The 27,909-nt window shown below is 55.3% G+C and overlaps 1 protein-coding gene across 1 annotated transcript; it reads right to left on the minus strand.

Annotated features, from left to right (window-relative positions):
• Positions 1 to 6,329: 6,329 nt before the first annotated feature.
• On the minus strand, positions 6,330 to 27,421 carry LOC142007563 (dromaiocalcin-1-like). The gene is made up of 6 exons (XM_074984248.1): positions 27,340 to 27,421; positions 15,798 to 15,931; positions 14,636 to 14,730; positions 13,522 to 13,662; positions 9,556 to 9,667; positions 6,330 to 6,641 (listed from the first exon to the last, which is right to left on the minus strand). The coding sequence occupies exons 2-6, from the start codon at positions 15,916 to 15,918 to the stop codon at positions 6,523 to 6,525; spliced, it is 588 nt and encodes a 195-aa protein (XP_074840349.1). The 5' UTR covers positions 15,919 to 15,931; positions 27,340 to 27,421; the 3' UTR covers positions 6,330 to 6,522.
• Between the last annotated feature and the right edge of the window lie 488 nt (positions 27,422 to 27,909).

The raw sequence follows: 27,909 nt of genomic DNA on the forward strand, positions 1-27,909 counted from the left end.
TGAAGAAACTAGCCCGAATGGAACACAACCAGCACCCCGGGCAGGCTGGAGTAACCCCCTGTCCGATCTAACGCAAAGACCAATGAGCCTCCACATCAGTTCCAGATGCGATTAAGTGCAGCAGGGCACAGCCACGTGGCAGGGGAGATGGGTGAACCCCAGATGTTAGCCTGCTGGTCAGGAAATCTCTCCCCCATGCGCAGGGAAAGGCTAACAGCATTTGTAGGAAACAAGGCCGCACTCATGTAGCACTGTGAAGACTAAGGAACTGATTTACGGGGAGATGAGCTTTCGTGGGTCAGACCCACTTGTTCGGATCAGTCGCATTTCCAGCCCAGACGCACCTCTCTAGGTGCAGAGGTCCAAATGCAAAACCTGCCATAGAACCTGACAAACCGAGTACGTCGGACTGAAGGAGGGGGTGGAGGGTGGGCGATGGCGAGGGTCCTGCCTGAGATAATTACAAGCATCAAAGGCAGGGAAGCAGTGCTTGCAATGCGTGAGGCAGTTGTTGTCCCTGCTCACACCACGTGTTAATGTGTCGAATTTGCATATGAACTCCATTTCACACATGTCTCTGTGCAACCTGCCCCTCAGCCGAGGTGTATGATTGGACCCCATGGAGGGCCCTGTGACCGTGTTCCCTTCGTTCCAGCCGGTGTCACAAAGATCCAGATCGGACCTGCCTGACTTGTGCCATTGCTCCAAACAGCACAGCTGAGGCTCGAGGCTGCGCAGCAGGCATTCGGGAACTGCGAATGCCGTGTGAGGTGTCTAAGGAAAGCTGATAATGCCCGGAGTCGGTGTGTGCTACTCACATGTCTATACCGTTGGGAGGTAAAGTTACAGATTTTAGCTCTGTCGGGGCGTTTGCAGAGCTTTAGTGCTAAGCTTCACAATGGGAGGGGATTGCCGCTCCAGCCAGGGTAATGCACTATGAACAAAGTGCTCAGACCTAATCCACATCCCAGATGTCTGGGACTTGTGAGCGGGATGCAGCCCCACTGGTCAGGTGACCTGAGCTGAGCAAATGAACTGAAAGGAGATGCCCAGACGTAGGTTCCACCCGCCATGTACACGGCTGGTGTAGGTAAAGCTCTGTTTTAACTCTCTTCTCATTGGAGTTTCTAAATATTGTCAAGTCATTTGGTGTATCACTGTACGAAGCCCTGTTCGATAGGAATGTAGTTCTGTTTTGTCGAATGGCTCCTAGAAGGAGGTAAGGTAAAGACAAAACTCTCAGTACCCTTTCTTTTCGGATTGCTTCATTGATTGCCCTGTTGAGTGCATGAGGTGTGAATGGAAAGGCAGGAGACCAGCACCTCCAGGTACCTGCAAGGGTTGGAGAAGGTAGATCCAAGCCCAGTGAGAAGAACAATGGAGCCTGTGCAGTGGACCCATTGAAAGAAGACTGGACACATGGACGCCTGGGGAGTCACCAGCAAGTGCCGCCTTTGGAAGCACCACGCAGAGGAAGGTGCTAAATGCATATTCTTAAGGCTGCTCTCCCAGATGATGCATCTGCATGAGATGCTAGCTGGTGGCAGCCTGCCTGAGAGAGAGGCCTGTGTAAAAGAAGGCATCTCGCACAGGGACCCCAGGTTTTGTCTTGTCATCACTGGAGCACTGACCTGGATTGGCAGAAGCCCGGCTCCACCACTCCCCCATCTAACTCACCTGGCCAGTGCAGTTAAGGGGAGCAACGACGGGTAACAGCAACAAGACAGGGGTGTGCTTGTGTGTGTGTGTGTGTGTATGAGTGAATGGAAATGGGATATACCATATGCTGTGTTGATTGCTATATTTGTGTTACCAATAAATGCGGCCTTTTGCCTTTTCGCCTGGAAAGATCTCATGCAGTACTTTTCAGTACAACACTGGGGCGTGCTAGTGAAGCCAGCAAGCAGTGACAGTTTGCCACAACAGCCCACCTGAGTCAGGAGGGCGGGGGGGCGGGGGGGGCACAAGGGACTGCAGGAGGAAGAAAGGGCTTGGACCCTGAACACAAGGACACAAAGGGTAATGTGGACTTAGCAGTGTCCAGCTTGGATCTTCTGTCTCCTGGTACCTGTGCCAGTCTCCAAGGGCCCATGCCCAGCAGGTGGACCCCAGCGGGCTGGGTCTACACATGCTCCAGAACTGAAACCAAGTCATCAGAAATGGGCTTTCAGAGACTGTCAGGAATCAGCACATAACAGCGCTGGCTGCACCGGCAGTCGTGACTGATGCATGTAAAGTATTACTCTACCCATCCTTCTCGCCAGCCCTGCTCTCTCTTTGGTATTCACACACCTTTAGCTATTAAGATCTAAAGGGTTGGTGGTGTGTTGTTTTGGGTAAAATCCAAGTCTATATTGATTGGGGTGTGGGGTGTTGGTGAAACAGGCTGAAGAGCCTCTCACCTGAGTTTGGGGGTTGTTGGTCTGGGCTGATAGAGCAGCTGGAAAGTCTGTGGGTTTGCTGGTGTGGCTCTGGCTGGCCAGTGGGGCTGGCAGAGCTGCTGTGGAGGCTGGTTGGATTTGCCTTAGTGAGAACAGAATCCCACTCTGGGGCTGTCAGTAGCCTGAATTGTAAGCAAAGTTACCCTGGTTCGATTTCTCTAGCTGTGCCCAGAAAACCCATCCCATCACACGTGTATGTGACAGGCTGAGCTGCTCACACAGGCAGCCGATGACCCCTGCTGACTGTAAGCTAGGCTGTCAGGTAACACGTGGGTCCCTGCACATAGAGCAGGGAGGAGCCCAGCTGGGTTTGTATTAGAGGCGGGCAGTCAGTGTGGGGAGTGGGAAGGCAGTCAGCCTGGACCGAAGGAGAGGTACAAAGGGTGGGAACCAAGACCCTGGCGTGGGTGGCTTCCCTCAGGCCTCCCCTCCCCAGGGTGAATTGCAATGACTGTCTCTGCCTGGTGTACTGACGCCTCTGTACTGAACTGTGTCTCTGTTGATTAATAAACCTCCTGTTGTATCTGCTGAGTGAGAGTCACTCCTGGCTGCAGATAGGATACAGTGCTTGGGGAACCCTGAACCCCATTGCATCTGGTGGCAGAAGTGGGATCCACTGCACCCCTGTGTGGCCTTCCAGCAGTGACTGACTGGGCACAGTGGAAGGAAGGTGGTTTGTAAGAGCGAGAGGTGCTGGAGGCACAACAAAGCAGATCCTGGGAGTTGTGCATCGCTGCAGCATCGGCTGGTGAATGTGCACCCCGAGGAATGTTGGGGAGATGGATTACACCAGGTGCAACAGGTCCCCCCGCCTGAATAACTCCATAGGACAGGCAGGAGGGGCTGGGAGCTATGGCTGAGGAGGCAGGAGCTGAGGCCTCGACCGACTACAAGCTGTGGGACAGGCAGGGGGGCCAGGAGCTACGGCTCACCTCCCCCATAAGTCAGGTGGAAGGGGCAGGAGCCATGGCAGGAAATGCCCTTTCTACCTTTCAGCTTAGAAAAGAGAAGACAAGGGGGGATCTGACAGAGGTCCCTACAGTCACCATGGGTGGCGAGAAAGTGCATGAAGAAAGGTTATTTTTGCTCCCGTCAGACAGGAGAGACTCAATGAAATGAATAGGTGAGAGGTGCAGAACCAGCAACAGGAAATATTTCCTCTCACAGCGCACAGTCAACCTGTGCAACTCCTCACCAGAGGGTGTTGTGAAGACCCAGACGTCAACAGAGTTTGAGAAAGACGAGCTGAAGAGGAGGAGGACGGGTCCCTGGCTGGCCATTGGCCGGGAGGGGCAGGTATGAAGACCCTCGCCTGTGCACCAGGGGCTGGGAATGGGCGATGGCGGGGTGGGGGAGGTGGGGAGGGTCACTTGGTGATTCTCTGTCCTCTCCACTCCCTCTGAGGCGCTGGTCACTCTTGCGGGGTGGGACTCTGGGCTGGATGGCCTTTTGGTGAACCCGCTATGGGCGCTCTCGTGTTCTGGGCTGTTAAAGACAAGGGTTCCAGCCCCAGGACACGCTGCTGCTGGCCACGGTCAGGGCAGGAGAATCCCCGAGCTATCTCTGCCAGACATCCAGCGGCAGCTGCAGACCCAGCTGGGGAAGGCAAGCCCCAGCCCAGCACTGAAGCCCCACCACTTCTGCCCTCCAGGCCCTGCCCCTTCTGCCCCCGAGGCCCTGCCTCTGTGAAGTGAAGCACCCCCTACCCCAGCCCTTGGGCTGGAGCAACTGTGCCAAGGCCCCACCTCCCAGGGGAATGGGGCGCTGAGTGGGAGCACAGCGGCCCTGCACCCCAGCGTGGCTGGGAGCCAGTTGCTGCCCTGAGACCCTCCCCTTCCTGGGAGGGAGGGAATACCTCAGTGGTTAGCCCCTCAGCCTCACAAACTCAGGGCTGTGAGCTCCATCCTTGCAGGGCCTTTTACGGGTCTGGGGCAGGTTAGATGAGCAAAAGAAACCTGTTTCGGTTGGCGCCAGACCCTGGCTGTGCGGGCAGGGACTGGAGTAATACTCTCTGGAGGTCCCTTGCAGCTCTGTGCTGTGATACAAATGCAAACTGCTCCGCTTAGGAAGGAACAATCAGTGTCACAGCGAGAGACTAGGAAGGGGCCCCCGAGGGAGGAGCACTGCAGGAAGGGATCTAGGGCTCACACTGGACCACAAGCTAAATATGCATCTGATGAAGTGAGTCTTTGTCCCCAAAAGCTCGTACTGCAAAATATCTGTTAGTCTCTACGGTGCCACAGGACTTCTTGTGGTTCTCCAAGCTAAATACGAGTCAACAAGCAAACGTGATTCTGGGGTGCATAAACAGGAGCAAGGTGAGCAAGAGAGGAGAAAGTCATTCTTCCACTCTGCTCGGCCGCTTAGGTCTTAGGTGGAGTATTGTGTCCAGTTCTGAGCCCCACATCTCTGGAGAAATGGGAGAGGACTGAGGGAAAAGCAGCCAAAATTAGGAAAGGTTCCAGAAAACATGATTATTGAATGGAGACTGAAAGAAGTGGGTTTGTGTAGTTGGGAAAAGAGAAGGCAGAGAGGGGACACGCCAACAGCTTTCCACTACCTGAAAGGGTGTTACCAGGCGGAGAGAAAAAAATGGTTCTCCTTGGCCTCTGAGAGGGCAAGAAGCAATGGGCTTAAACTGCAGCAAGGGAGGTTTAGGTCGGACATTAGGAAAACTTGCTTGTTGGGGAGGTGAAGTGCACTCATCCCTCCTTAAATGAGTACTTCATGTAGGAGTGCTCGCTTAAACAAGGGAGACCCTTACCTGCCTTAGTTCACTCTACGAGTGAAATTCCCCTGCTCATATGAACCTTACCCCCCTCCCCGCGGTTCCAACCCCCCAGTCTGACACCCCCCCACCACCACCAGCCCTGCAGTCCCACACCACAGCAGACTGACGGTCCTGACAGCCCCACAGCCAGACACTCCCCTCTCTGCCTCCTGGAGCCCCGGCAGGCCCTCAGCCTGACCCCTCGTCCGCCTGCATGCCCCACAGCCCAACACCCCTGCTGGCCCTGTGGCTAGACCCCGCTGCTGCCAGTAAACACCGCGGCCCTGAAGCCCAACACCCCGACACCCCTGCCAGCCCCACAGCCAGACTTCCACCGCTGTAACCCCTGCGGCCAGACCCCTGTGGCCCTGCAGCCTGTCTCCTGCTGCCCCAAACTGCAGCAGCCTGAACCCTCCCTCCCGCTCACAGCCCCAAACTAACCCCAGCTTTTAACCCTCCCCAAGCCAAGGGTCACTCACCTCTCAAAGCAGCACCACCAGCTGCCGCTCCTTCCCCGAGTTGGGAGCTGCAGGAACTAATCAGAGACTTTTACATGTAATTTAAGAGGGATTTAGTGTCCCTCTTACGAGTTGCTGTCTAGGAGCAGAACGTTGGGAACCAGTTGTGCTCCGAAAGCGAGGGACGAGTGTACAGGAAGAAATAGTCTCGGGTAAGTGTAGAATCTCCATCACTGGTGATACGATATTTGAGAACAGAAGAGATAAAGCTCTAATAGGGATGATACAGACGGTGCTGGTCCTGCTGTGAGGGCAGGGCCTGGACCTGATGACCTCTGGAGGGCCCTTTCTATTCCCGTGTTCTGTGACCCTGTGGCCGTGGGGCTTTGCAGGCAGGTTACACAGGTCCATCCAGGGAAACTGCAAGGACAGCTGGGCTGACTGCGCTGGCTGGGGCAGAGGGGTGACTGGGCCAGGCCTCAGCAGTACCAGTGCCCCGGGGTTTTACCAGTGGGTCTGGGCCCCCATTTCTCCTCCGTGCCCTCCCCTGCCCCTGCCCCTGCCGGACTGGCTCTGGGCAGCTGAGGCCAGGGCCAGGCGACACATGGAGCTGCCCCTTGGGAGCCAGTAGCCAGAGGGAGAGACACACACAGCTGAGTGCTCAGGGGAAGTTTATTCTCAGTCTCTGCGCTGAGACGGCTCAGACCAGCAGTGCCGGGGTGGGGGCGGCAGGGAGAGAAGGGGGCAGGGCGGTGCGGGAGTCACGCAGCATCACACAGCATTGCTCTGCAGAAGGGGCTTTGCAGCCAGGGTCGCAGGAGCTGGTCTCCCAGGGGAGCCGGAGGGGCCCCGTTCACTCACTGCCCAGGAGCTGGGAGCCCCCAGCCTCGGGGAGCCGTCTCCCCTGCGCACTGTGCTTGCAAAGGAAAGGGAATTTGTCTCCGCAGGGGTAATTGTGCCATTTCTTAAATTCTAGAAAGACAAATAGAAATAAGTCTGGGTGAGCCAGGCTGGTCCATTCCTGCCATAAAACAGCCCCTCTCCCATTGCACCCCTGGGAGAAGCTCCCAGCACCAGTGCAGGTTCCCACGGAAGAGGAGGGCAGGATGGGGCTCCTGTTCCCACCCCAGCCAGAGGGCAGAGGACAGCGAGAGACCTGCCCCGGGGCTGCGGCACCTGCTCAGGACCTGGGCGGCTGCCTCCCTCCCTCCCTCCCTGTGCCCTGCCCACCTGGGCCTGGCTGTAGCCGTGGGAAGGTGCGCGCCAGGCAGGGCTCAGCCCCATTGCAGCGGGGATGTGTCCCTGCCCCAGGAGTCAGTGTTACCGGCCTGCTGTGTGCGGAGCAGCACAGTCCTCCCTCAGGCAGCGCTACCCCTGCCCTGGGGCTGCCCCTGCAGTACTATTCCTGCTGAGTGGGGCCAGAGCGCACCTGGGGAAGGGCAGCCCCGGGGCTGGAGGGCTCAGCTCTCAGCAGCACCCCACACCCGGCAGGGAGCTCCACTGGGCAAATAGGCCTTTCTCTGTGCCCCGTTCCCAGGCTGTGGGTTTGTGCGGCTGTTTGACTCTCTCCCTGTCCCGTGAGTGCAGCCCTGGCTGTGGCCCTCTGCCAGCACCAGGCCTGACGCCCAGGGAGCCTGTCACTGACGAGTGTATCGTAATGCACACGTACAAGGGCGGAGTTAAGGTGACTCAGGCAGGCTTGGTCCTGAAATTTCTTTGCTGTAGGATAGCTACTTTTAAGTCTGCTGCTGTGTGGCCTGGGAGATTGAAGTGCTCCCCTATATATATATATATATAATCTCTGCTATATCGGTCAGGATGTTGCTGAATCCCCATCAATCAGCATTGACAACTATACGTTAGAGGTCGTCCACGAGTTCGTTTACCTTGGGCCCACCATCACTGGCACCCTGTCATTGGACACTGAGCTAAATAGGAGGATCGGAAAAGCAGCCACAACTCTGTCCAGACTCAGCAAGAGAGTGTGGAATTACAGCAAGCTATACACTCACACCAAAATGCAAGTCTACAGAGCCTGCATCCTCAGCACCCTCCTTTATGGCAGCGAGACTTGGACCCTGTATGCCCGCCAGGAAAAGAGGCCGAACGTCTTCCACTTGCGCTGCCTCAGGCGCATCCTTGGAATATCATGGATGGACAGAGTGACCAACACCGCCATCCTCGAGCAAGCTGGAATCCCAACCATGCACCCCTTCCTCAGGCAGCGTCAACTCCGCTGGCCTGGCCATGTCCACAGGATGAATGATGGAAGGATTCCAAAAGACATCCTGTATGGTGAGCTAGCCTCTGGCAAAAGACCTCCCGGACGCCCCCAGTTGCGTTACAAAGATGTCTGCAAGAGAGACCTCAGAGAGGTAGACATCGAGCTGGACAACTGGGAAGAACTAGCAGACGACCGCAGCAGATGGAGGCAGGGGTTACACAAGGGCCTTCAGAAGGGCGAGTTGAAGATCAGACAGCTAGCAGAGGAGAAGCGAGCGCACAGAAAGCACAATAAGGACTTGCCAGACACCCACTACATCTGCAAGAGATACAGCAAGGACTGTCACTCTCGTGTGGGTCTTCATAGTCACAATAGACGCTGTAAATGAAGTCCTCAACTGAAACTTTAAAGGGAGCGATCCATAGTCTATGCAGACTGAAGGATGCCTTCTGCTACTACTATAGATCAGACAAACTGGACAGTCTCTACGTAAAAGAATAAACGCACACAAACCAGATATCAGAAAAGGCAATATACAAAAACCCGTAGGAGAGCACTTCAATCTCCCAGGCCACACAGCAGCAGACTTAAAAGTAGCTATCCTACAGCAAAGAAATTTCAGGACCAGACTCCAAAGAGAAATTTCAGAGCTACAATTCATCTGCAAATTCGACGCCCTCAGCTCAGGCTTAAACAAAGACTGCGAATGGCTGGCTAAATACAGAAGCAGCTTCCCCTCCCTTGGTGTTCACACCTCCAGATCAACTGCTGGTAGTAAGCGTCACCCTTGCTGACTGAGCTAACCTTGTTATCCCCACCATTGCCCTGGCTTATTTATACCTGGCCCTGCAGATTTCCAAGACCAGCATCTGATGAAGTGAGTCTGTGCTCACGAAAGCTCATGCTCAAAACTCTTCTGTTCGTATATAAGGTGCCACAGGACCCTTCGTTGCTGTTACAGATCCAGACTAACACAGCTACCCCTCCGATACCTGTTTAGAGCCTGTCTGTAAACCCACCCCTTGTGACTCCCCCACGCTGGTGAGCCGCTCTCCCTGGCTGGGCCGTTCAGAACGTATTCCCCTCCTGCCGGTACCCTGGGCACCCGCCAGGGGCCCCATCTGGCGGGTTCTGCCCTCTGGCTGCGGTTTACACTAATAGCCACCTCCCAGTGCCAGCTCCCTGGGGAACAGTCATTAGTGCTAAACATTTGCACTCCCCCAGCCTGTGAAGCACGTTCACAAGCACTTGTGTAATTCCACGACAGGGGGTGAATGCAGCTCTGGTGCCAAAATCATTGTGGGGCTCAGTGTTTGCACAGCTCAGCCTGCTCAACACCCTGGTGCAGAGGAGTCGGGTCGGGGGCAGAGGTGTTCAGAGCCACCCCCTCAAGCAGCACAGCAGAGTCCCCCGTGGCACTCCCTGTGTCTGTCCACACGCGTGTGTCTCCTGCCTGTCACTGGAGCAGAGGGGAACTGACCCAGGGCAGCGGGGAAGCAGCAGGGCCACCAGGTCGGACCAGGGCTGTCCCTGCTCTCCTGGGAAGGGCGGGGAAGGCTCCAGAGCATGCGGGGGCCAGCCTGGGTCAGCCTCTCAGAACCCCGGCTCAGAGCGCTGCCTGCTTCCCCGGTAGGCACAGGTGGGGCTGAGCAGCCGGCTCACCTGGTTTTTCTAACACCACACAGTGCTCCTTCTTCTCTGGGCTGTCCGGCTGCCCCTGCTCCCAGGCTGTGTAGGTGACTTGGGATTTATCAGTCCAGCCCCAGCACTGATTCTGAAGGCAGAGAGAGAAGAGCCGTGAGAGCCGAGGTGACCCAGCTGGAGCCGGAGGGCCGCGGGCAGGGCACCGGGAGAGGCTGCTCAGCCAGACTGGGGACACAGAGCCTGGCTAGGAAATGGCCGTGCTGCTGGGGGGACATTTGAAGTGAGGAGCCGAGCGCAGTCGGGCGCGTGTAGCGAGTGGCCCCGGCCCGTGGGCTGGAGGGAGCCCCGTGTAGGAGTCTGCGCTGTCACTGCTCCCAAACACCCGCCCCTCCCGCACGCTGGGGTGGGCAGGAGCAGCTGAGGTGGGGGTCCCTGGGCTGCCAGGCAGTGCTGCCCACGGAGATGCCCCATCTCCATCGGTGCCAGAGGGGCCATTGCTCTGCCCCTACACCTGACCAGCAGGGCCATCAGCACCCCTAGGTGCTCCCAGACCAGAGCTCTCAGACACATCCCAGGCAGCCGCAGCAGCTGGGGGTGTGGGTGAAATATTAGATTTGTCCCAGTGCAAGTCCCACGTCCCAGAGACGCTGACACGCAGCTCCCCTGTGTGACATGACTGAATTTTTGAATTGGAGACGGAAGCCATTTCTGTCACCATCGTCTATAGTGGCACCAATTCTTGGGCTCAGTGGGCCAAGTGAGGTGTCTCATGACAGCTGGTTATACCCTGAATTTGTTTCTGTTCCTTGTATGTCAGTGCCGTGTTGGTAGGTGAAGTTACAGGAATTGGCTCTGTAGGTGTGTTAGAAATGTTTTAGTGCTGAGATTCACAACAGGCGGTGAGATCACCTCCCACCAAGGAGAATGGACTGAAGAAAAGGCCCAGATGTCAAATACACACCTCAGGAATATGGGACTTGTGACCCGCACCAGCCTAACTGTCAGGTGAACTGGGCAAAAGAATGGGATGGAAATCAGATGTCCAGACATCCACCCCACCTGCCATGTAAAAGGACTGGGACGTGCAGGCCAAGCCAGCCACCGATGGCAGTTTGCTGGCACAGCTCACCTGAATCAGGTGACCCTGACCCTCCTGTAGCTATGGGGAGAAGTGAGGAATTTTCCCCTCCACATGGAAAACTGTAAGATGGCCCTGGCAGTGACCACCTTGGTTCTAAGATTCCAACTCCAGTCCCGGTTCCAGTTCTTATTCCAGTGTTCCAGCTCTCCAGTCTCCATGAACTAAGCACATCTAGAGTAGTTATTCCTCTTTATTTGGCACTGGTGAGGCCACATCTGGAATATTGTGTCCAGTTTTGGGCCCCCCAGTAGAAAAAGAATGTGGATGTGCTGGAGCCGGTTCAGCGAAAGGCAACAAAAATGATTAAGGGGCTGGAGCACAAGACCTGTGAGGAGAGGCTGAGGGATTTGGACTTGTTTAGTTTACAGAAGAGAAGACTTAGGGGTGATTTAATAGCAGCCTCCAACTTCCGGAAGGGGAGCTCTAAAGAAGAGGGTGAGAAACTGTTCTCAGTGGTGTCAGATGGCAGAACAAGGAGTAACGGTCAGGAGTTGAAGAGGGAGAAGTGTAGGTTAGATATTAGGAAAAAACTACTTCACCAGGTGGGTGGTGAAGCAGTGGAATGTGTTGCCTAGAGAGGTGGTGGATTCTCCATCCCTTGAGGTTTTTAAGTCCCGGCTGAACAAGGTCCTGGCTGGGATGACTTAGTGGGGGTTGATCCTGCTTGAAGCAGCGGGCTGGATAGGTGACCTGCTGAGGTCCCTTCCAGCCCTGTGATTCTGCGATTCTGTGACCAGTCAGGCTTACCTCAATCCCTGGGAAAATAATGGAGGGGATCCTCAAGGGATCCGTTTTGGAGCACTTGGAAGAGGGGAAAGTGATCAAAAGTAGCCAACACGGATTCACCAGGGGCAAGTCCTGCCTGACCAATCTGATTAGCTTTTATGATGAAGTAACTGTCTCTGTGGACATGGGGAGGTCAGTGGGTGTGATATACCTTGACTTCAGCAAAGCTTTTGATACGGTCTCCCACAACATTCTTGCCCATAAGTTAAGGAAATAAGGTTTGGATTCTTGGACTATAAAATGGATAGAAAGGTGGCGTGACGGTCGGGCCCAATGGGTAGTAGTAAATAGCTCAATTTCTGGATGGCGGATGGTTTCAAGTGGAGTGCCGCAAGGCTCAGTTCTGGGACTGGTGTTTTTCGACATCTTTATTCATGACCTGGATGAGGGACGGGACTGCACCCTCAGGAAGTTTGCAGATGACACAAAACTAGGGGGAGAGGTAGATACATTGGAGGGTAGAGAGAGAATCCAGAGTGACCTGGATAAATTGGAGGACTGGGCCAAAAGAAATCTGATGCGGTTCAACAAGGAGAAGTGTAGAGTCTTGCACCCGGGCGGAAGAATCCCAAACATTGTTATAGGCTGGGGACCGACTGGCTCAGCAGCAGTACGACGGAAAGGGACCTAGGGGTTATGGTGGATGAAAGGCTGGATATGAGTAAACAGTGTGCCCTTGTAGAGAAGAAGGCTAACGTTATACTAGGGTGCATGAGGAGGAGCATTTCGAGCAGATCTAGAGAAGTAGTTGTTCCCCTCTATTTATCATTGGTGAGGCCACATCTGGAATATTGTGTCCAGTTTTGGGCCCCCCAGTAGAAAAAGGATGTGGATTTGCTGGAGCAGATTCAGCAGAAGGCTACAAAAATGATTGAGGGGCTGGAGCACAAGTCCTCTGCAGATAGGATGAGGGATTTGGGCTTGTTTAGTTTTCAGGAGAGAAGACGGAGGAGTGATTTGATAGCAGCCTCCAACTTCCGGAAGGGGAGCTCTAAAGAGGAGGGTGAGAAACTGTTCTCAGTGGTGTCAGATGGCAGAACAAGGAGTAATGGTCAGAAGTTGAAGAGGGGGAGGTGTAGGTTAAATATTAGGAAAAACTACTTCACCAGGTGGGTGGTGAAGCAGTGGAATGCGCTGCCTAGAGAGGTGGTGGATTCTCCATTCCTCAAAGGTTTTAAGTCCCGGCTGGACAAGGTCCTGACTGGGATGACTTAGTGGGGGTTGATTTTGCTTGAAGCAGGGGGCTGGACTCAATGATCTCCTGAGGTCCCTTCCAGCCCTGTGATTCTGTGATTCTTTGTGATGAGGCCTAGAGCTGAAACCCCTGAGAGCTGAAATCACAGCGTTTTGCCAAGAGCCGGGATGGCTGGTGGGAGCAGCAGGCAGGTGGCTGACAGGTGCTCCTGTCCCTGTGAGGCAAGAGCCTCCATGCTGCTGACCCAGGCCCACACCAGAGTCTCTGGGGCTGGCTGTGGCCTGTAACTGACAAAGCCTTTGCAGCTAGGGGCTACCTGTGACCTTCCCTTTCCTGCCAGCCCAGGGCCCGAGTCTGGTGGTTCTTGGGACGCATTGTGACACCCCTACAGGGCTGGGAGCCGAAGCAGCTCCGGCCGGGGGATCCCCACCTCACTGAGGCCGCGCCCAGGAAGAACACACAGACTGCCCATGGTCCCAGGGCACTGCTGCCGCCGCACGGCTCACTCTGCCTGTGGGGATGCCCCACGTCCCCAGCCCTCGCCCAGAGCTCTCGTCTGTGTGGGCCGAGCTGACTCCCAGCCTGGGTGTGACAGTCTGAGCCCAACAGCCGTCGCTGGGTCCCTGGGCACGAGTGTAACCATGTGAATGTTAATAACAGCGGTGAGTGCTCTGCGCAGGGTGTTGGGGACTGATCCTGTGGGGGAGAACACAGGTGGGTGTAGCCCGTTGTCACCCCTTTCACAGAGCTCCTGCTCTTGGGGTCCCTGTGCACCTCCCAACCAGCCCCTCGCTGAGCCGTGACCACAACGCGGGGCCCTGGGGAGGAGCTGCCAGAGGCAGAGCAGGTGCCGGACACTCACCCGTGCAGTGTCCGAGAGTCCGATCCAGACAGACTTCTTGCTTTTGTTTATCTGCTTGACATAAGAGGACACGATGCTCTCTTCTCCGGCGCTGTGAATGGAGGCCAGATGGGCTCCATCCCATCTGTGCTGGCACTCAATCTGGGCCAGAGAGAACCAAAGCTTCTTACCCCCATTTCTCCCACCACTGGGAGCAGCAGGAGCGAGTCCAGCACAGTCCTGGGCCTGATTCGCCCCAGGCAGCAAAGGCCCAGGGGATGGGACCCCGTGTTACTGCCAATCCCTCCCCCCAACACCGACAGCAACCTCCTTCCTCCCTTCCCCTTCACCTGCACGGACCCCACCCCTCGCAGCACAGACACACAAGGGCACAAGCGTGAGCCTTGCGAGCGCAAGCACTGGAGTAGGGGTTGGGGCACAGGGACGTGTTATACGTACGAGTGACACTAACACAGACTCAATGTACTTTTTGCAAAGGGAACTTGTACCTCACCAATCTACTACAACATTGTGTGGGGCCAACAAGCCTGTGGGGAAGGTCCTTGGGCGTTCAGAAAGACTTTGACAAGGTCCCTCCCCAAAGGCTCTGAAGCAATGGGAGCTGCCCTCGGTTTTCCCCTGGACCTGGAGCTGGTTAGAAGACAGGAACCAAAGGGGAGCAGAAAATGGTGTCCTCCAGGGCCTGCACCGCACCAGCCCTAGTCGCCCAAGCCGTGAGTGCTCTGGGAAAGGCAATGAGCACCGAGGTGGTCAACTTTGCTACGCTGATGAGACGATGGCGCCAAACGGGATGAACCTGTTTGAGGCCGTTCAGTGACGAGTTAGTGTTATTCGTAGTGCGATCAGGTGGTGCGGAAGCTCCGCAGCGAGACGAGACACTGGTAGCCCGGCAATTTCCCACGGCTGCCCCATTGTGCTGTGAGTGGGAGTGGGACTTTCAGCGTCTGGTGCTGGGCTGTGTGCGACTGGCCCGGGTGGTGGGGGTAGATAAGGGACAGGTGACGCGGCACCAGGTGAGTCTAATCCCCAGCAGAAAAGAGTGAGGGAGAGTCAGGAAGTCGGAAAAAATGCAGAGTAATGACCCTGCGCCCGGCAGCAGCCCCCAGCCTCTCACCTCAGCCTCCTCCCAGGTTTTCTCATGGGAGAAGTATCCGTAGCAGCTATCGAAAAAGTGCCTCCAGCCCTTGCGACAGTGCTCAGCTCCTGGCCCTGAGGAGAGGGGTGGGGCAGGGGAAGGGAGAGAAATCACAGTGAGAGGCTGTCTCGGGGACCTTCCAGGGTGTCTGCTTGGGGCTGAGGTGCCTGGAGGAGCTGACCCTGCCCAGACCCCACAGTACCCCTGGAATCCAGCCCTGATTGCAGGGGGGCAGTGCCTCTGGGCTTGGGTGGGGCCTGGGCACCTTTCCCCCGGCAGCTGTGGGGGAAGGACTGTTTGCCCTGTGTGAGGGGCAAGAGCTACCCCTGCCCCAGAGGGGCAGCCTGGGGGTGAAGCTGCCACTTGGGGAGACAACCCTTTCCCTCCTGTGGCCCTGCCAGTCTCCACCCAGGCCCACCTCCACTGCCCAGTGCTCACCCCCTGCCCACAGTCTCCATCATCTCTTCCCACCCCAAGGGCAGGGCACACAGGGTGGTCAGGGCCCATCCAGGCCAGAGAGGGAGAAGGTCAGAGCCATACCCCAGCAGGGGAGGTAGAGAGGCCCATAGTGAAGGCAAAGGAGCCTTGGGCCCCACATAGGGCAGCCCAGCAAGGAGCAGGGTCTGGATGGGGGAGAAGCTGCAGCCACCACAGTTATAGCTGCCCACAGGCAGGCTAGAGCCTGGGACCTCCAGAGCTCAGTGCCGGCACCTCTACAGCTTGAGCTGGAGGCCGGCTGGCTGTGGGCTTGGGCTGTAGAGGACACTCACTCTTTCTCTGGGAGGTGGTCTAGGTCCCACTCCATGGCCAGTGACACACACCTAGGTGTGCGGGTGACACGGAGCCATGACCAGCCCTTGGAGAGGGACCCACGGGGACACGGATGCCCAGCGGGAGGGGACCACAGGAGGGGGTGTGGGAGCCTGCAGCTGCCCCGGTGAGAGCACATGGCCCAGGCTGGTCCCCTCCCATCCTCTGGGGCAGGGCTGACCCCAGTGGTATTTCATCCACTGTCTCTCCCCTGCTGCCTGGGGAGGGCTGTGGGGCTGGGCCTCCCTCCAGGGCAGTGACCCCTGCAGCAGGAGATGGGCCGTGGCCCTGGGAGCACCCAAAGGAAATGAATCTACTTCCCAGTTCTCACCCTGGCTAGCAGCACTCTGGGCCGCCGGCTCCACAGGGCCAGGCAGGTTCTCAGCTGCCAGCGAGGGGCTGCAGACCAGGCAGCCGAGGAGGAAGAGGCTGAAGCAGGCGACTGGTCCCATCTTCTCACTTCCCCTGGGGAGAAACCGCACCAGAGAGATGAGCCAGGGGAGCCTGAGGCACCTCCCTCCCCCGGGGGCATTTCGTGGGGGGCTTCAGCCCTGGGACTGTTTGCCAAGGGCCTGGCTGGGCTGGCAGTGCCCCCAGGGATCCTGTCCCATCGTCCCAGAGGACTCAGCTCAGAGCCCCTCTCCCTAGGTCCAAAGGGCCCTTCTGCCTCCAGCCCTCACGGAGCTGTGCCCCAGGGAGAGAACCGGCCGCCCAGCAGGGAGCCAGGCCCCAGCCCTGCACAGATGGGCTCTGCCAGCAGCACCGCCAGGGACTCCCTGGCCCCGGGCAGCAGGTGGGAGGAGGGGAGGCCAGGCTCGCCCAGGGGCCTTTGGTTCCAGACACCAGGGTCCCATCTGCAGCGGAAAGTGGTTCTCAGAAGGGGCATTTGCCATCTCCCACTGTCCCGCTCCCCGCTATGCTGGAGCTCAGAGGGAGGGTGCTCAGAGGTGGCTGGAGGGAAGAGTCTGGCGGAGGCCCCGGTGTGCCCGGGCTGGAGGCCGGTCTGTGTGCACGTGGTTGGAATGTCAGCTGCAGCTGCAGCCCCTCTGCAGTAGTTCTCTCGCTAGAGAGCGGGTTTAGTGCCAGAGGGTTCAGCTGCTCCTCTTCGCGGCCTGCCTGGTGCACGAGATACCCAGCGACCCCCAGGCACTCCGGGGCCCTTCGCCACATCCTTGGCAGGATCCCTGTCACACCGCTAGTTCCCAGCCCAGGGAGGTGGCTCCGGTTTGGGCTGGCAGGCAGGCGGCTGGTCCCAGCATTGAGGGGCTCAGGAGGCTGACCCGCAGTTTGGGTGGGCAGCTCTGCCAGCTGGTGTGCAGACGTCTATCCCTGGTAGCTGATGGGTGAGCAGGAAACTGGCAGTGGTGGCTGGTGTGGGGACAAGCGGGCAGGTCTGGCAGCTCAGGGATCAGGCGGGTGGGCGGCTGGGGTGGGCAGATCTGGCAGCTCAGGGATCAGGCGGGTGGGCGGCTCTGGCGGCTGGCACAGGACTCAGGCAGCAGGCCAGCTGGGTCTGCACCAAGCATCTGCAAGGTGAGGGCTGTGCCGTTAGCTTGGCTGATCCATAGTTGACCTCCAGGCCATGGGGCCCAGGCCATAGCCAGCATGGGGCTGGATCCAGCCATCGCAGCCTGTGGCTGGGCTGGTGTCAGCCTAGCAGCAGTCAAGGTCCAGCAGGAGTTAAGGGGGCCCCAGGGGCTGTCGGGGTGGGGGGACATTAAGGCTTCAGCATTTGGCGCCCAGCTCAGGGTGGGGCAGCTCAGCTCCACTGGCTCTGCTGTCCGCTATTTTCCAAACAACTTTCTGACAACCACATTTGTAAATTAGTAAGCAGTCCATTCGATGCTCATGTCGATACATCGCCAGAAGAATTGCAAGAACAGGCACCCGAAATAAAATATGATTCAAGTGCAAAAGAATTTTGGTACCTCAGGGCTGGAGGCATTTTGGATAAAATATTTCCCCGTGTACTTGAAAGCTGGGGAAGAAGAGCTACGTGTTATTCCTCCATGCTTGTACATACAGCCCCATGAAAAAGCTTCTCAAGTTCACTCACATGAAAAACAAAACAAAGAAATCGACTGGATGTCGAAAACGATTTGCTCTGCGCACTTTCGTCTTTCAAAGCGAGGATTTCCCACCTTGAGAAGAAAATGCAGCGTCATCCTTCACACTAAATTCGTTTTGTTTCTGCTCTTTCTGATGTTAAATTACATTTTATTAAAGTTTGGGACCACGAAAAAGCTATTTCTGCCTAGTTTTAATTTTAAATAGCATTTGTACATCGAGCTTCTGTATTTATTTTACATTATGAATTGAATTTCTGGTAAAAAGGGAGATGGGATGCTGAAAAGTTTGGAACCACTGGTATAGCGAACACGAGTGTCAGGGACTTTTTCATCCCCTGGGCATCATCGCCCCCGTGGGTCGGGGGAGGCAAGCCTTTGGCCAGTAAACATCAGTGCAGGCCCATGCAAAATCTAATTTCACATAGGCTGCCATTTAGCAGCCCCCTGCAAGGGTCACTCTGTGTCAGTTGGTTTCCCCGGAAACCTGAACTCATAAATAATTCATGATCATGGATTTGAAATCCGGGCTCCTGATTGGGCGCAGGTGGGCAGTTTCTGGAAGCTTCCCCGGCCTGGAGGACCTGTTTGAGAACAGGTGCTCAGAACTTTCATATGATAATTACCTCATGAATCATGTATGAACTCTGTCTATATAAGTCAGGCTGGTCCTGGCATTCAGGGCCCTCGGGTACTGCGGGCAAGAGCTGAAATCACTGAGGCGGCTGCCCTTCAGTGGGCGCCGCCTGGAGCTGAAATCACTGCAGCACCTGTCTCTGTGGCTGCAGCGGTGCTGAATCACCGGAGCTGCAGCTCGCCTCAGGGGCAGCTGAGCTCTGAAGCGGTGCCGTCGTTCAAGCACCTCCCCGAGCCCCAGCACCGCGCTCGCATCTAGAAGCGGCAAGTGGGCCTTCAGGCGTACTCACCGGGTGGCGAACTGGCCCGTGGCTTCTGCCGCGGGTACTGCGTACCCAGTGAGGAAACCGGAGGCCCACCAACGTCATCTCATCGACGCCGCTCCTATGGCCACCTCGTCACCCGCCAGTGCCTACCTGGACCATCTCATCTGCGGTAACACCACCTCCGCCATTCTAGCTAACCTATCTGACCACCCACCACTTCATTACTAGGTATTATAAGCACCGGACTTGACTGTTCACTTAAATATGATTACTGGACTTGACCACTAACTCTAGATAAAAACTACCGGACGTGTCGCCTTTCATTTAACTGTGTACAGGCCGGGCCTAAAGGCCCAGGCCAGACTTTCCCATGTAACATAAACGTAAATACGAAGGTGATGTGAAGTATGTTAGTATTGTTAGTATTAGGATAGATAATTAATATAGCCAATTAATATATAGATAAGTAAGATATTGATTACCCTATCCTACCCCTATTGTTTAAATTCGCAAGCTATCGCAGTACCGGGTGGGGAGTAGCGCCCCCACCCGGACTGTCTTTGGAGATAGGCTGGTAACCACCGGGAGCTCTGGGCACCAGCCGCAGTAGCCTGAGAATCTAAACATCCATTTCCATTTACCCACTCTCTTTAATTAATGTATATTTGTATATAGGGGTACAGTATAACAGGTTAAAGTCTAGTTAATATAGTACAGTATAATACAATATAAATGAACATATACGTTTCATTAATAGATAGTTATACTTGATAAACATAGTAAGTTTGTTTGCCCTAACATGCCCTGTCTCGAATTCTTCCATTCACTTCTGCTCTCTCTCCACGAAAGCTTATGCTCCAAATTATCTGTTAGTCTATAAGGTGCCACAAGACTTCTTGTTGTTCTCAAGGGCACAAGTGTGAGCCTTGCGAGTGCAAGCACTGGAGTCGGGGTTGGGGCACGGCGGGGGTGTTACACGTACGAGTGACACTAACACAAATTCAGTGTACTTTTTGCAAAGGGAACTTGTACCTCACCAATCGACTACAACATTGTGTGGGGCCAACAAGCCTGTGGGGAAGGTCCTTGGGCGTTCAGAAAGACTTTGACAAGGTCCCTCCCCAATGGCTCTGAAGCAATGGGAGCTGCCCTCGGTTCTCCCCTGGACCTGGAGCTGGTTAGAAGACAGGAACCAAAGGGGAGCAGAAAATGGTGTCCTCCAGGGCCTGCACCGCACCAGCCCTAGTCGCCAAAGCCGTGAGTGCTCTGGGAAAGGCAATGAGCACCGAGGTGGTCAACTTTGCTACGCTGATGAGACGATGGCGCCAAACGGGCTGAACCTGTTTGAGGCCGTTCAGTGACGAGTTAGTGTTATTCGTAGTGCGATCAGGTGGTGCGGAAGCTCCGCAGCGAGACGAGACACTGGTAGCCCGGCAATTTCCCACGGCTGCCCCATTGTGCTGTGAGTGGGAGTGGGACTTTCAGCGTCTGGTGCTGGGCTGTGTGCGACTGGCCCGGGTGGTGGAGGTAGATAAGAGACAGGTGACGCGGCACCAGGTGAGTCTAATCCCCAGCAGAAAGGAGTGAGGGAGAGTCAGGAAGTCGGAAGAAATGCAGAGTAATGACCCTGCGCCCGGCAGCAGCCCCCAGCCTCTCACCTCAGCCTCCTCCCAGGTATTCTATTGGGAGAAGTATCTGTAGCAGGGATCGAAAAAGTGCCTCCAGCCCTTGGGACAGGGCTCAGCAACTGGCCGTGAGGAGAGGGGCGGGGCAGGGGAAGGGAGAGAAATCACAGGGACCTTCCAGGGAGGTTGAATGACACAGGGCATCTGCTTGGGTTCAGCTGGAGAAACGTCCAGGCCCCAGGACAGCAGGGCCCTGCCCACATCCTGCAGTACTGGAACACAACCCAGAGCATCCAGCCCCGGGGGGCAGTGCCTCTGGGTGTGGGTTGGGCTTGGGCACCTTTTCCCCTGGGAGCTGGTGGCAGAAGCAGCCAGTGCCCCATGAGAAGGCTGACATCTGCCCTTCCCCCAGAGGGCCACCCAGCACATGAAGCTGCTTCTTGGGGTGATGATCCCCCACTCGGTCTCCACTGAGGCCCCTCCTTCACCCTGCCCAGGGCCCACATCTTCTCTTCCCACCCCGAGGGCAGGGCCCACTGTGTGGGCAGGGCCCATCCAGGTCAGGGAGGGAGGGGGATCAGAGCCATACCCCAGCAGGGGTGGAAATAGGCCCCGGGGTGACGGCAAAGAAGCCATGGGCCACACATAGGGCGGCCCAGCAGGGGCTGGCTGGGGGAGAAGCTGCAGTAGATGGAGCTGCGCACAGAGAGTCGAGAACCTGAGACCTCTGCAGCTCAGTGCCGGCACCTCTACAGCTTGAGCTGGAGCCCGGCTGGCTGTGGGCCTGGGCTGTAGAGGACACTCACTCTTTCTCTGGGAGGTGGTCTAGGTCCCACTCCATGGCCGGTGACCCACACCGAGGTGTGCGGGTGACACAGAGCCACAGCCAGCCCTTGGAGAGGGACCCACGGGGACACTGGGCAGCGCTGTACTCCTGCTGGGCACGGTGTGAAGGGGGACAGGTGGCATGGGGGAGGGTCCGGCCCATGAGGACTAGACTGTGCCCTGAGGCTGCTGCCGCGGACCAAGGTATTGGCCCTGTTGTGGGCCATCCACCCTCCCTCCCCAGGTCTGTCTCTCTGTGTGACCCTGGCGCCGTGGTGCTACTGCGGCAGAGGATGGTGGGGTAAGGCTTGCTCCTGAAGTGACTCTGTTCTCACACCTGTGGTTTGGCTAGTAACAGAGAGGGAGCCGTGCTCGTCTATACACGATCAAAACAAAAAGCAGTCAAGCAGCACTTTAAAGACTAGCAAAATAATTATTAAGTGAGCTTCTGTGGGCCAGCTGAGCCTGTTAAAGGCCCAGCACAGCACCACCTGTGAATTCACTGCTCCGCTCATTTCCCAGTCCCAGCCAACTCAAAGGTGAATTTGTCCACAGCTGGCAAGGCCAGGAGAAACCACTGGTCTGACCCCTGTGAAACACGGGCGGGCTGGAGACCCCTGCTTGGCTGCCCAGAGCAGAGCCCTCAGGAAAACGTCCAACGCCCGTTTCACCGCAACGCGGGAGGGAGCATCCCCCAGGGCCCTGGGGAACTTGTTCCGGGTGGGTTTCGTTTGGTTTTAGCTGAATGTAAAGTGGGAAGTGGACTAGCCCCTTACACTCAGCCTCTGACCTCCCTGCTTCGCTCTCCTTGGCCTGCCATACCTGGCCAGCTTCCGGACGAGGCAGTGGGTTTTACCCAGGAAGGCTCGTGGCCTGGTGCATTTGCTAGTCTCTCAGGGGCCAGAGGACTGCTTGTTATTACTGACCCTCAGTTCACTTGAAGGACAAGCCTTTTATGATGTGAATTACCCTGGCCCTGGCTATAAGCCAGCTCCCTGCCTGACCCAAAGGCTGTGCAGCTTCCTTCGCAGTCGCACTCAGGCTGGGCTGCAGGTAGGAGCCCCATCTGGGGCTCGAGGGAATAGATCCCCGGTTCACCATGTCAGCCACAAATCAATCCTCCAAGAGCCGCCGTGTGAGTGAACATGACAGTCCTGAATAACCAACGTCAAACCGTGCTTTGCATCACCCCTCGGTTCAGAGCAGCGCACACGCAGTGATTGGTACCAGGTAGAAGGTTGAAATTACTTTCCCCCCTGGAATGGAGAGCAGATGAGGACAAGAAAAACTTGCCTGTGGACTTGAAATCCCATAGGGTTTCCCTGCACAGGTTCAGATCCTGCCCACAGCAAGGCCTGCAACTTTCAGGGGGAAGGGACAGCTCAGTGGCTTGAGTATCGCCCTGTCAAACCCATGGTTGTGCGCCCAACCCTTGAAGAGCCATTTAGGGGCCTGGGCAAATAGACTCCAAAAACGCACCTCTCAGGAGTGGTGCTTGGCCTGGGCAGGGGACTGGACTCAACGATCTCCTGAGGTCCCTTCCAGTTCTGCAAGACATGCCTCTTCCTGGTTTGGTTTGGTTTTTTGCAGGCCCACTAGCTCCGTTGTTTAGCCCATGGTGCTAATAACACCACGGTCATGGTTCAAGCCCCATGCTGGCCGGGGAAGGTGCTCCTGGTTTTCTTGCAGGGTGGTGGGAGACAGCTCAGTGGCTTGAGCACTGACCTGCTGAACCCGAAGCTGTGAGTTCAATTCCGGAAGAAACCATTTAGGGATTGGAGCAAATGGATGGTGAGGATGGTGCTTGGTCCTGCCGAGAGGGAAAGGGACTGAACCGAATGACCTCCCAAGGTCCTTTCCAGGTCTAGGACATGGGTATCTCCAACATCACCATTATCATTAAAACACTGTAACCGGGGACAGGCTCCTACAGAGGCAGGAGCAATAGTTTCCATGCTACCCCCCCAACCCCATTCCCAGGCTCTAGCCCCCCCAAACCTACTGCCACCTCCCAACCTTTTCTGCCTCAGCCCCAAAATCCAACCCCAGCCCCAAACGTGTCCCAGAATTAACCCACCAGAGGCACTGACTGGGGATCCTTCACCATGCAGCCACATGCACCCGGCAGAAGGAAGGCTGGAGAGGGGGTGTTCCCTTTCACAGAATCACAGGGCTGGAAGGGACCTCAGGAGATCATCTAGTCCAGCCTCCGGCTTCAAGCAGGATCAACCCCCAATAAGTCATCCCAGCCAGGACCTTGTCCAGCCGGGACTTAAAAACCTCAAGGGATGGAGAATCCACCACCTCTCTAGGCCACCCATTCCAGTGCTTCACCACCCGCCTGGGGAAGTAGTTTTTCCTAATGTCCAACCTACACCTCTCCCTCTCCAACTTCAGACCATTACTCCTTGTTCTGCCACCTAACACCACTGAGAACAGTTTCTCACCCTCCTCTTTAGAGCTCCCCTTCAGGAAGGTGAAGGCTGCTATTAAATCACCCCTAAGTCTTGTCTTCTGCAAACTAAACAAGCCCAACTCCCTCAGCCTATCCTCATGGGTCTTGTGCTCCAGCCCCTTAGTCAATTTTGTTGCCCTTCACTGAACCTGCTCCAGGAAATCCACATCCTTTTTCTACTGGGGGGGGCCCAAAACTGGACACAATATTCCAGACGTGGCCTCAGCAGTGCCGAATAGAGGGGAATAACCACATCTGTAGATCTGCTTGAAATGCTCCTCCTAATGCACCCTCGTATGCCGTTAGCCTTCTTGGCTACAAGGGCCCACTCTTTACTCATATCCAGCTTTCATCCACCATAACCCCTTGGTCCCTTTCCACTGTACTGCTGCTGAGCCAGTCGGTTCCCCACCCTTTAACAACGCTTGGGATTCTTCCCCCCTGGTTCAGGACTCTGCACTTCTCCTTGTTGAACTGCATCAGATTTCTTTTGGCCCAGTCCTCCAATGTATCCAGGTCGCTCTGGATTCTCTCTCTACCCTCCAACACGTCTACCTCACCCCCTAGTTTTGTGTCATCCACAAACTTGCTGAGGGTGCAACCCAGTCCCTCATCCAGGTCATTAATAGAGGTGTTCAACAGCAGCGGCCCAGAACGGAACCTTGCAGTACTCCGCTTGAAACCGACTGCCGGGTCCCGAGTAGCAGCAGGCAGTTCCTTAGGTAGTTGTGGGAATTTCTTTTGGAATTCCACAGTGGGACCAGCGGAGAGAGGTCTGTAAAATGTGGTGTTGGAGAGTTGTCTGGCTGCCCCCTGTTCATATTCTGACTTATTCATGATGACAGCAGCACCCCCTTTGTCAGCTGAGTTGGTTATAATGTCTGGGTTATTTCTGAGACTCTGCACAGCCCAGCATTCAGCACAGCTGAGACTGTGACCCATTTGATATTGCTTGTGAATGATGTCAGTCTGTGCACGGTTGCGGAAGCTGCTGCTACTCCGGACCTTATCCACTCAGACACACCATCTGAGCCCCAGCCTGGATTATTCTATTTACTTACCAAACCCACAAACCTGGGAACCCCAGGCGCCCTATCCTTTCGGGTATTGGCACCCTTACCACCGGCCTGTCCAGTTATGTGGACTCCCTCCTCAAACCCTGCGCCACCAACGCTCCCAGCTCTCTTCGAGATACCACCGACTTCCTGGGGAAATTACAAAACATCAGAAAAGTTCCTGACAACACCATCCTTGCCACCGTGGACGCAGAGGCTCTGTACACTAATATTCCACATGAAGACGAATTACAAGCAGTCAGGAATTCCATCCCTGATGGTACCACAGCCAGTTTGGTGTCTGACCTCCGTAACTTTGTTCTCACACACAATTATTTCCCATTTGGGGACCATTTATACCTCCAGATTAGTGGGACTGCTATGGGTACCTGCATGGCCCCACAGTCTGCTAAGATATTTATGGCTGATCTGGAACAACGATTCCTCAGCTCTTGTCACCTATTGCTTCTCCTTTACTTAAGATGCATTGATGACGTCTTTATGATTTGGACCCGTGGCACAGAGAGACTCTGGAAGAATTCCACGGAGACTTTAACAATCTGCACCCACCATCAACTTATGCCTCGATTACTCCATGCAAGAGATACATTTCCTGGACACTACAGTACAAATCAAGGATGGCCTGATCAGTATCACAGTCTAACGGAAACCCACTGATCGCTATACTTACCTACATGCTTCTAGTTTTCATCCTGAACACATTACTAGATCCATTGTTTACAGTCAAGCCCTTAGGTACAGTCGCATTTGCTCTGATGCAACTGACAGAGACCAAAAATGAAATATTCATAAACCTGAATTACCCACTAGGAGAAACAAAAAACCAAATCAACAGGGCCAGACAGATACCCAGAGACCAGCTAGTCCAAGATAGGCCCAAAACAGCCAAGAACAGAGCACCACTGGGCATTTCCTACAGCCCCCAACTCAAACCATTGCAATGCATCATTACAGACCTAAAACCTATACTTAATCAGGATGCCACACTCCAGAAGGCCCTAGGTGAGAATTAGCTAACACCATGAACACGCAAGCACACGTCATCAATATATACAAACCTCTTCTATACGTCTAGCCTACACAGGAAGTACACCCCAGTAATCTGTGGGTGAGGCAGTTAAATTTGGGCATCGAAGGGGGCTGAGGCTCCTCTCATAGAGAAAAGTGCCCAGAGCTTTGGTTAGGAAGAGAAAGGGCAGTAAAGGGCAGCAAAGAGAAGAAGCCAGAGGAAGAGAGAAGGGCATCAGGAAAGCGACAGAGAGATGAAGGGCAGGAGGAGTTAGGAGTTGAGATGCGTCTCTACACATTGTCATTTCAACTTTCGTTTCCTAACAGCATCTTAGTTGAATCCAGATTTAAGTCAGTCAGTTAAGTAAACTAAGTTAGTGTCAATATTAGCACCTCTTCATTACTGTTAGTTCAACCTTCAGCCCTGAGCTCAACTGGCGAGCCTACAGACCAAAGCCTTCCAATAAATCATATATACCAGCCTCCAATCAGGCTGCCGACTGGGAAGCCAGTCAGGAGTTTCCAGGCATGCGTGCTGGGAATTTCTGGAGATTCCAGGCATTTCACACCCTCCTGAACCTCACCTGAGGCAAAAGTGGAAGAAGGAGAGAACAGGAGCAGAGGCTCGTTTGACTCACACTCTATTAGCTGAGAGTCTTAGAGCACGGACATTTTTATTTCCTGTGGCTGCTTCTGGGCATTGGTCCCAGTTTTGCTTGAAACTGTAGTTTAAGTTAGTGGTTTCTTCACCTCTTTTCCTGGTCACAGGTTTGTAGTTTAATCTTTCAAGATAAACAGCAGTTAGAGGGTTCTTTACAGTCTATGCATGTTAGAGGACATTGCCTCTTGGCTGGTCCCAACAGAGGAACAACCCTTGAAGAGCTATTGAAAGATGAGAGCAGGAACTCACCCCCCACCCCCCACCTCTTTGCTTTGGGGACTCATTGAAATAAGTGTGAAAAGCCAGTTTGGGGCGTTATTTCCTGCTTGCTTCAGTGAAGGGACGCCTGCTTCCCTTGCTAAAGGTTTAGCATTTTAGAGCTTGTAAAGTTTTAGCATTAAGGGCGATCGGAGTGTTCATATAGTTCCTTACATAGACTCGCCCTTAGTGAAGTTTAGTTTGGAAAGGAGTTGTAGTCTCCGTGTGAACATGAGTAGCACAAGGGGAGAGTAGAATCTGTAGGAGTTGCCCACAGCCCGGCGTTAGGAAACGTTGCCAGAACTGGCATTCCGGACTAGGAAGGAGATTCAGCCCCACGTTGTAGCCCCTGGGGCTTTGGAAGTGAGGGTTTGATGTACAACGCAGCAGAAGAAATGGAAGGCTGACCTGCTGGAAGGAGCAGCCGGTGAACGTCTGCTTGTGTCCTGCAGCGTGGGTGGGAGGAAATTGAACGAGAAATTCGAGTTCTGAGAAAGGACCAGCAAACGCTGGAGGAGAAAGAAAAGACGATGGGGGAAGCTAACACAGGAGGAGGTGCTGGGTCTAGTGTCGCAGGAGCGGTCAGTCCCTCTCCTAAGGAAGCAGAAGTTAAAAGCTAGAGGAGCAAGCAGCACATAGAGGAAAAAGAAGAGGGAAGTGGCAAGAGCGAGCAGCTGCCAGCCCACGATCTCTAGACAGGTGTACATCAGACTGCGGTTGGCTGTTAAAAGAATCAGAGTCGGAAATCCTTTGCAGTGAGTTGGAGAAAGTTAATTCTCATGATGGTGATGAAGTGCCCGTTGGAGACAGCTCCTTGAAAGAAAGGAGAGCACAGGGGTACAGAAGGAGGCACAGACTGTGGGAAGGGTAGGAGACAAGGTGCAGGGAACGAAGGGTCCATTCCTATTCCTGTTGGAGGAGCCGATAGACACAGAGCTACCGGTGGGTCCAATCGCGAGAGGGAAGACGAGAGCATTGGTGCAGGCGGGTGCAATACCTTTTGGAGTGGAGCTGGTGATCGAGTCTCAGGAGCCACTGGGAAAGCTGGAGAAGGAAGTCAGTAGCCCGAGCGCTGTCTGTGATCTGCAGGAAGGGTTAAGGGTGTCCTCGGGTGACACTGCAGGAGGTGGAGTCAGGTGTCATCTGAGAGGAGGTCGCTCGTGATGCGAAGGCAGAGGGGAGCAGTGCAAAGGAGGAGGAGATGCCCTCTCCTCTAGAGGTGCCCACCCTGCTGGAGCAGCTGGAGTTTCTTTAGATCCGGTGAGCGGGCAGGGACTAGCAGAGGCCACGTCACAGGTGACACAGGTAGCTAGTGCCTGGGGTGTGGTAAGAGCTGGGTTACAACAGGGAGAGACACAACACCGTGCCAGTTCCTCCACATCACGTCACGCAGGCTCCACGCAGATCAGAAGATCCAGCCGCTCCGGGCAGACCTCCACTGGCCTCATCGGCATTACCTGAGACCCGAGAATTTAAGGCGCTCCCTGGCCCCCATGGTGTAGGCCGGCACCAGCTGGTTAACCTGGGGATCAGCCAGCCACTCCCGGTGTAATGGACTGGAAAATGC

The sequence above is a fragment of the Carettochelys insculpta genome, chromosome 1 (assembly GCF_033958435.1).
Source record: "Carettochelys insculpta isolate YL-2023 chromosome 1, ASM3395843v1, whole genome shotgun sequence".
Lineage (NCBI taxonomy): Eukaryota > Metazoa > Chordata > Testudines > Carettochelyidae > Carettochelys > Carettochelys insculpta.

Bases quoted from the DNA above. Each gene is read 5' to 3' on its own strand.
- LOC142007563 (XM_074984248.1), bottom strand. From the start codon at position 15,918: ATGGGACCAGTCGCCTGCTTCAGCCTCTTCCTCCTCGGCTGCCTGGTC. The intron at 14,731-15,797 runs GTGAGAACTGGG...CCCTCTCCTCAG, and splicing joins CCAGAGTGCTGCTAGCCAGG to GGCCAGGAGCTGAGCACTGT. The intron at 6,642-9,555 runs GTGAGCCGGCTG...TTGTCTTTCTAG, and splicing joins TGTGGTGTTAGAAAAACCAG to AATTTAAGAAATGGCACAAT.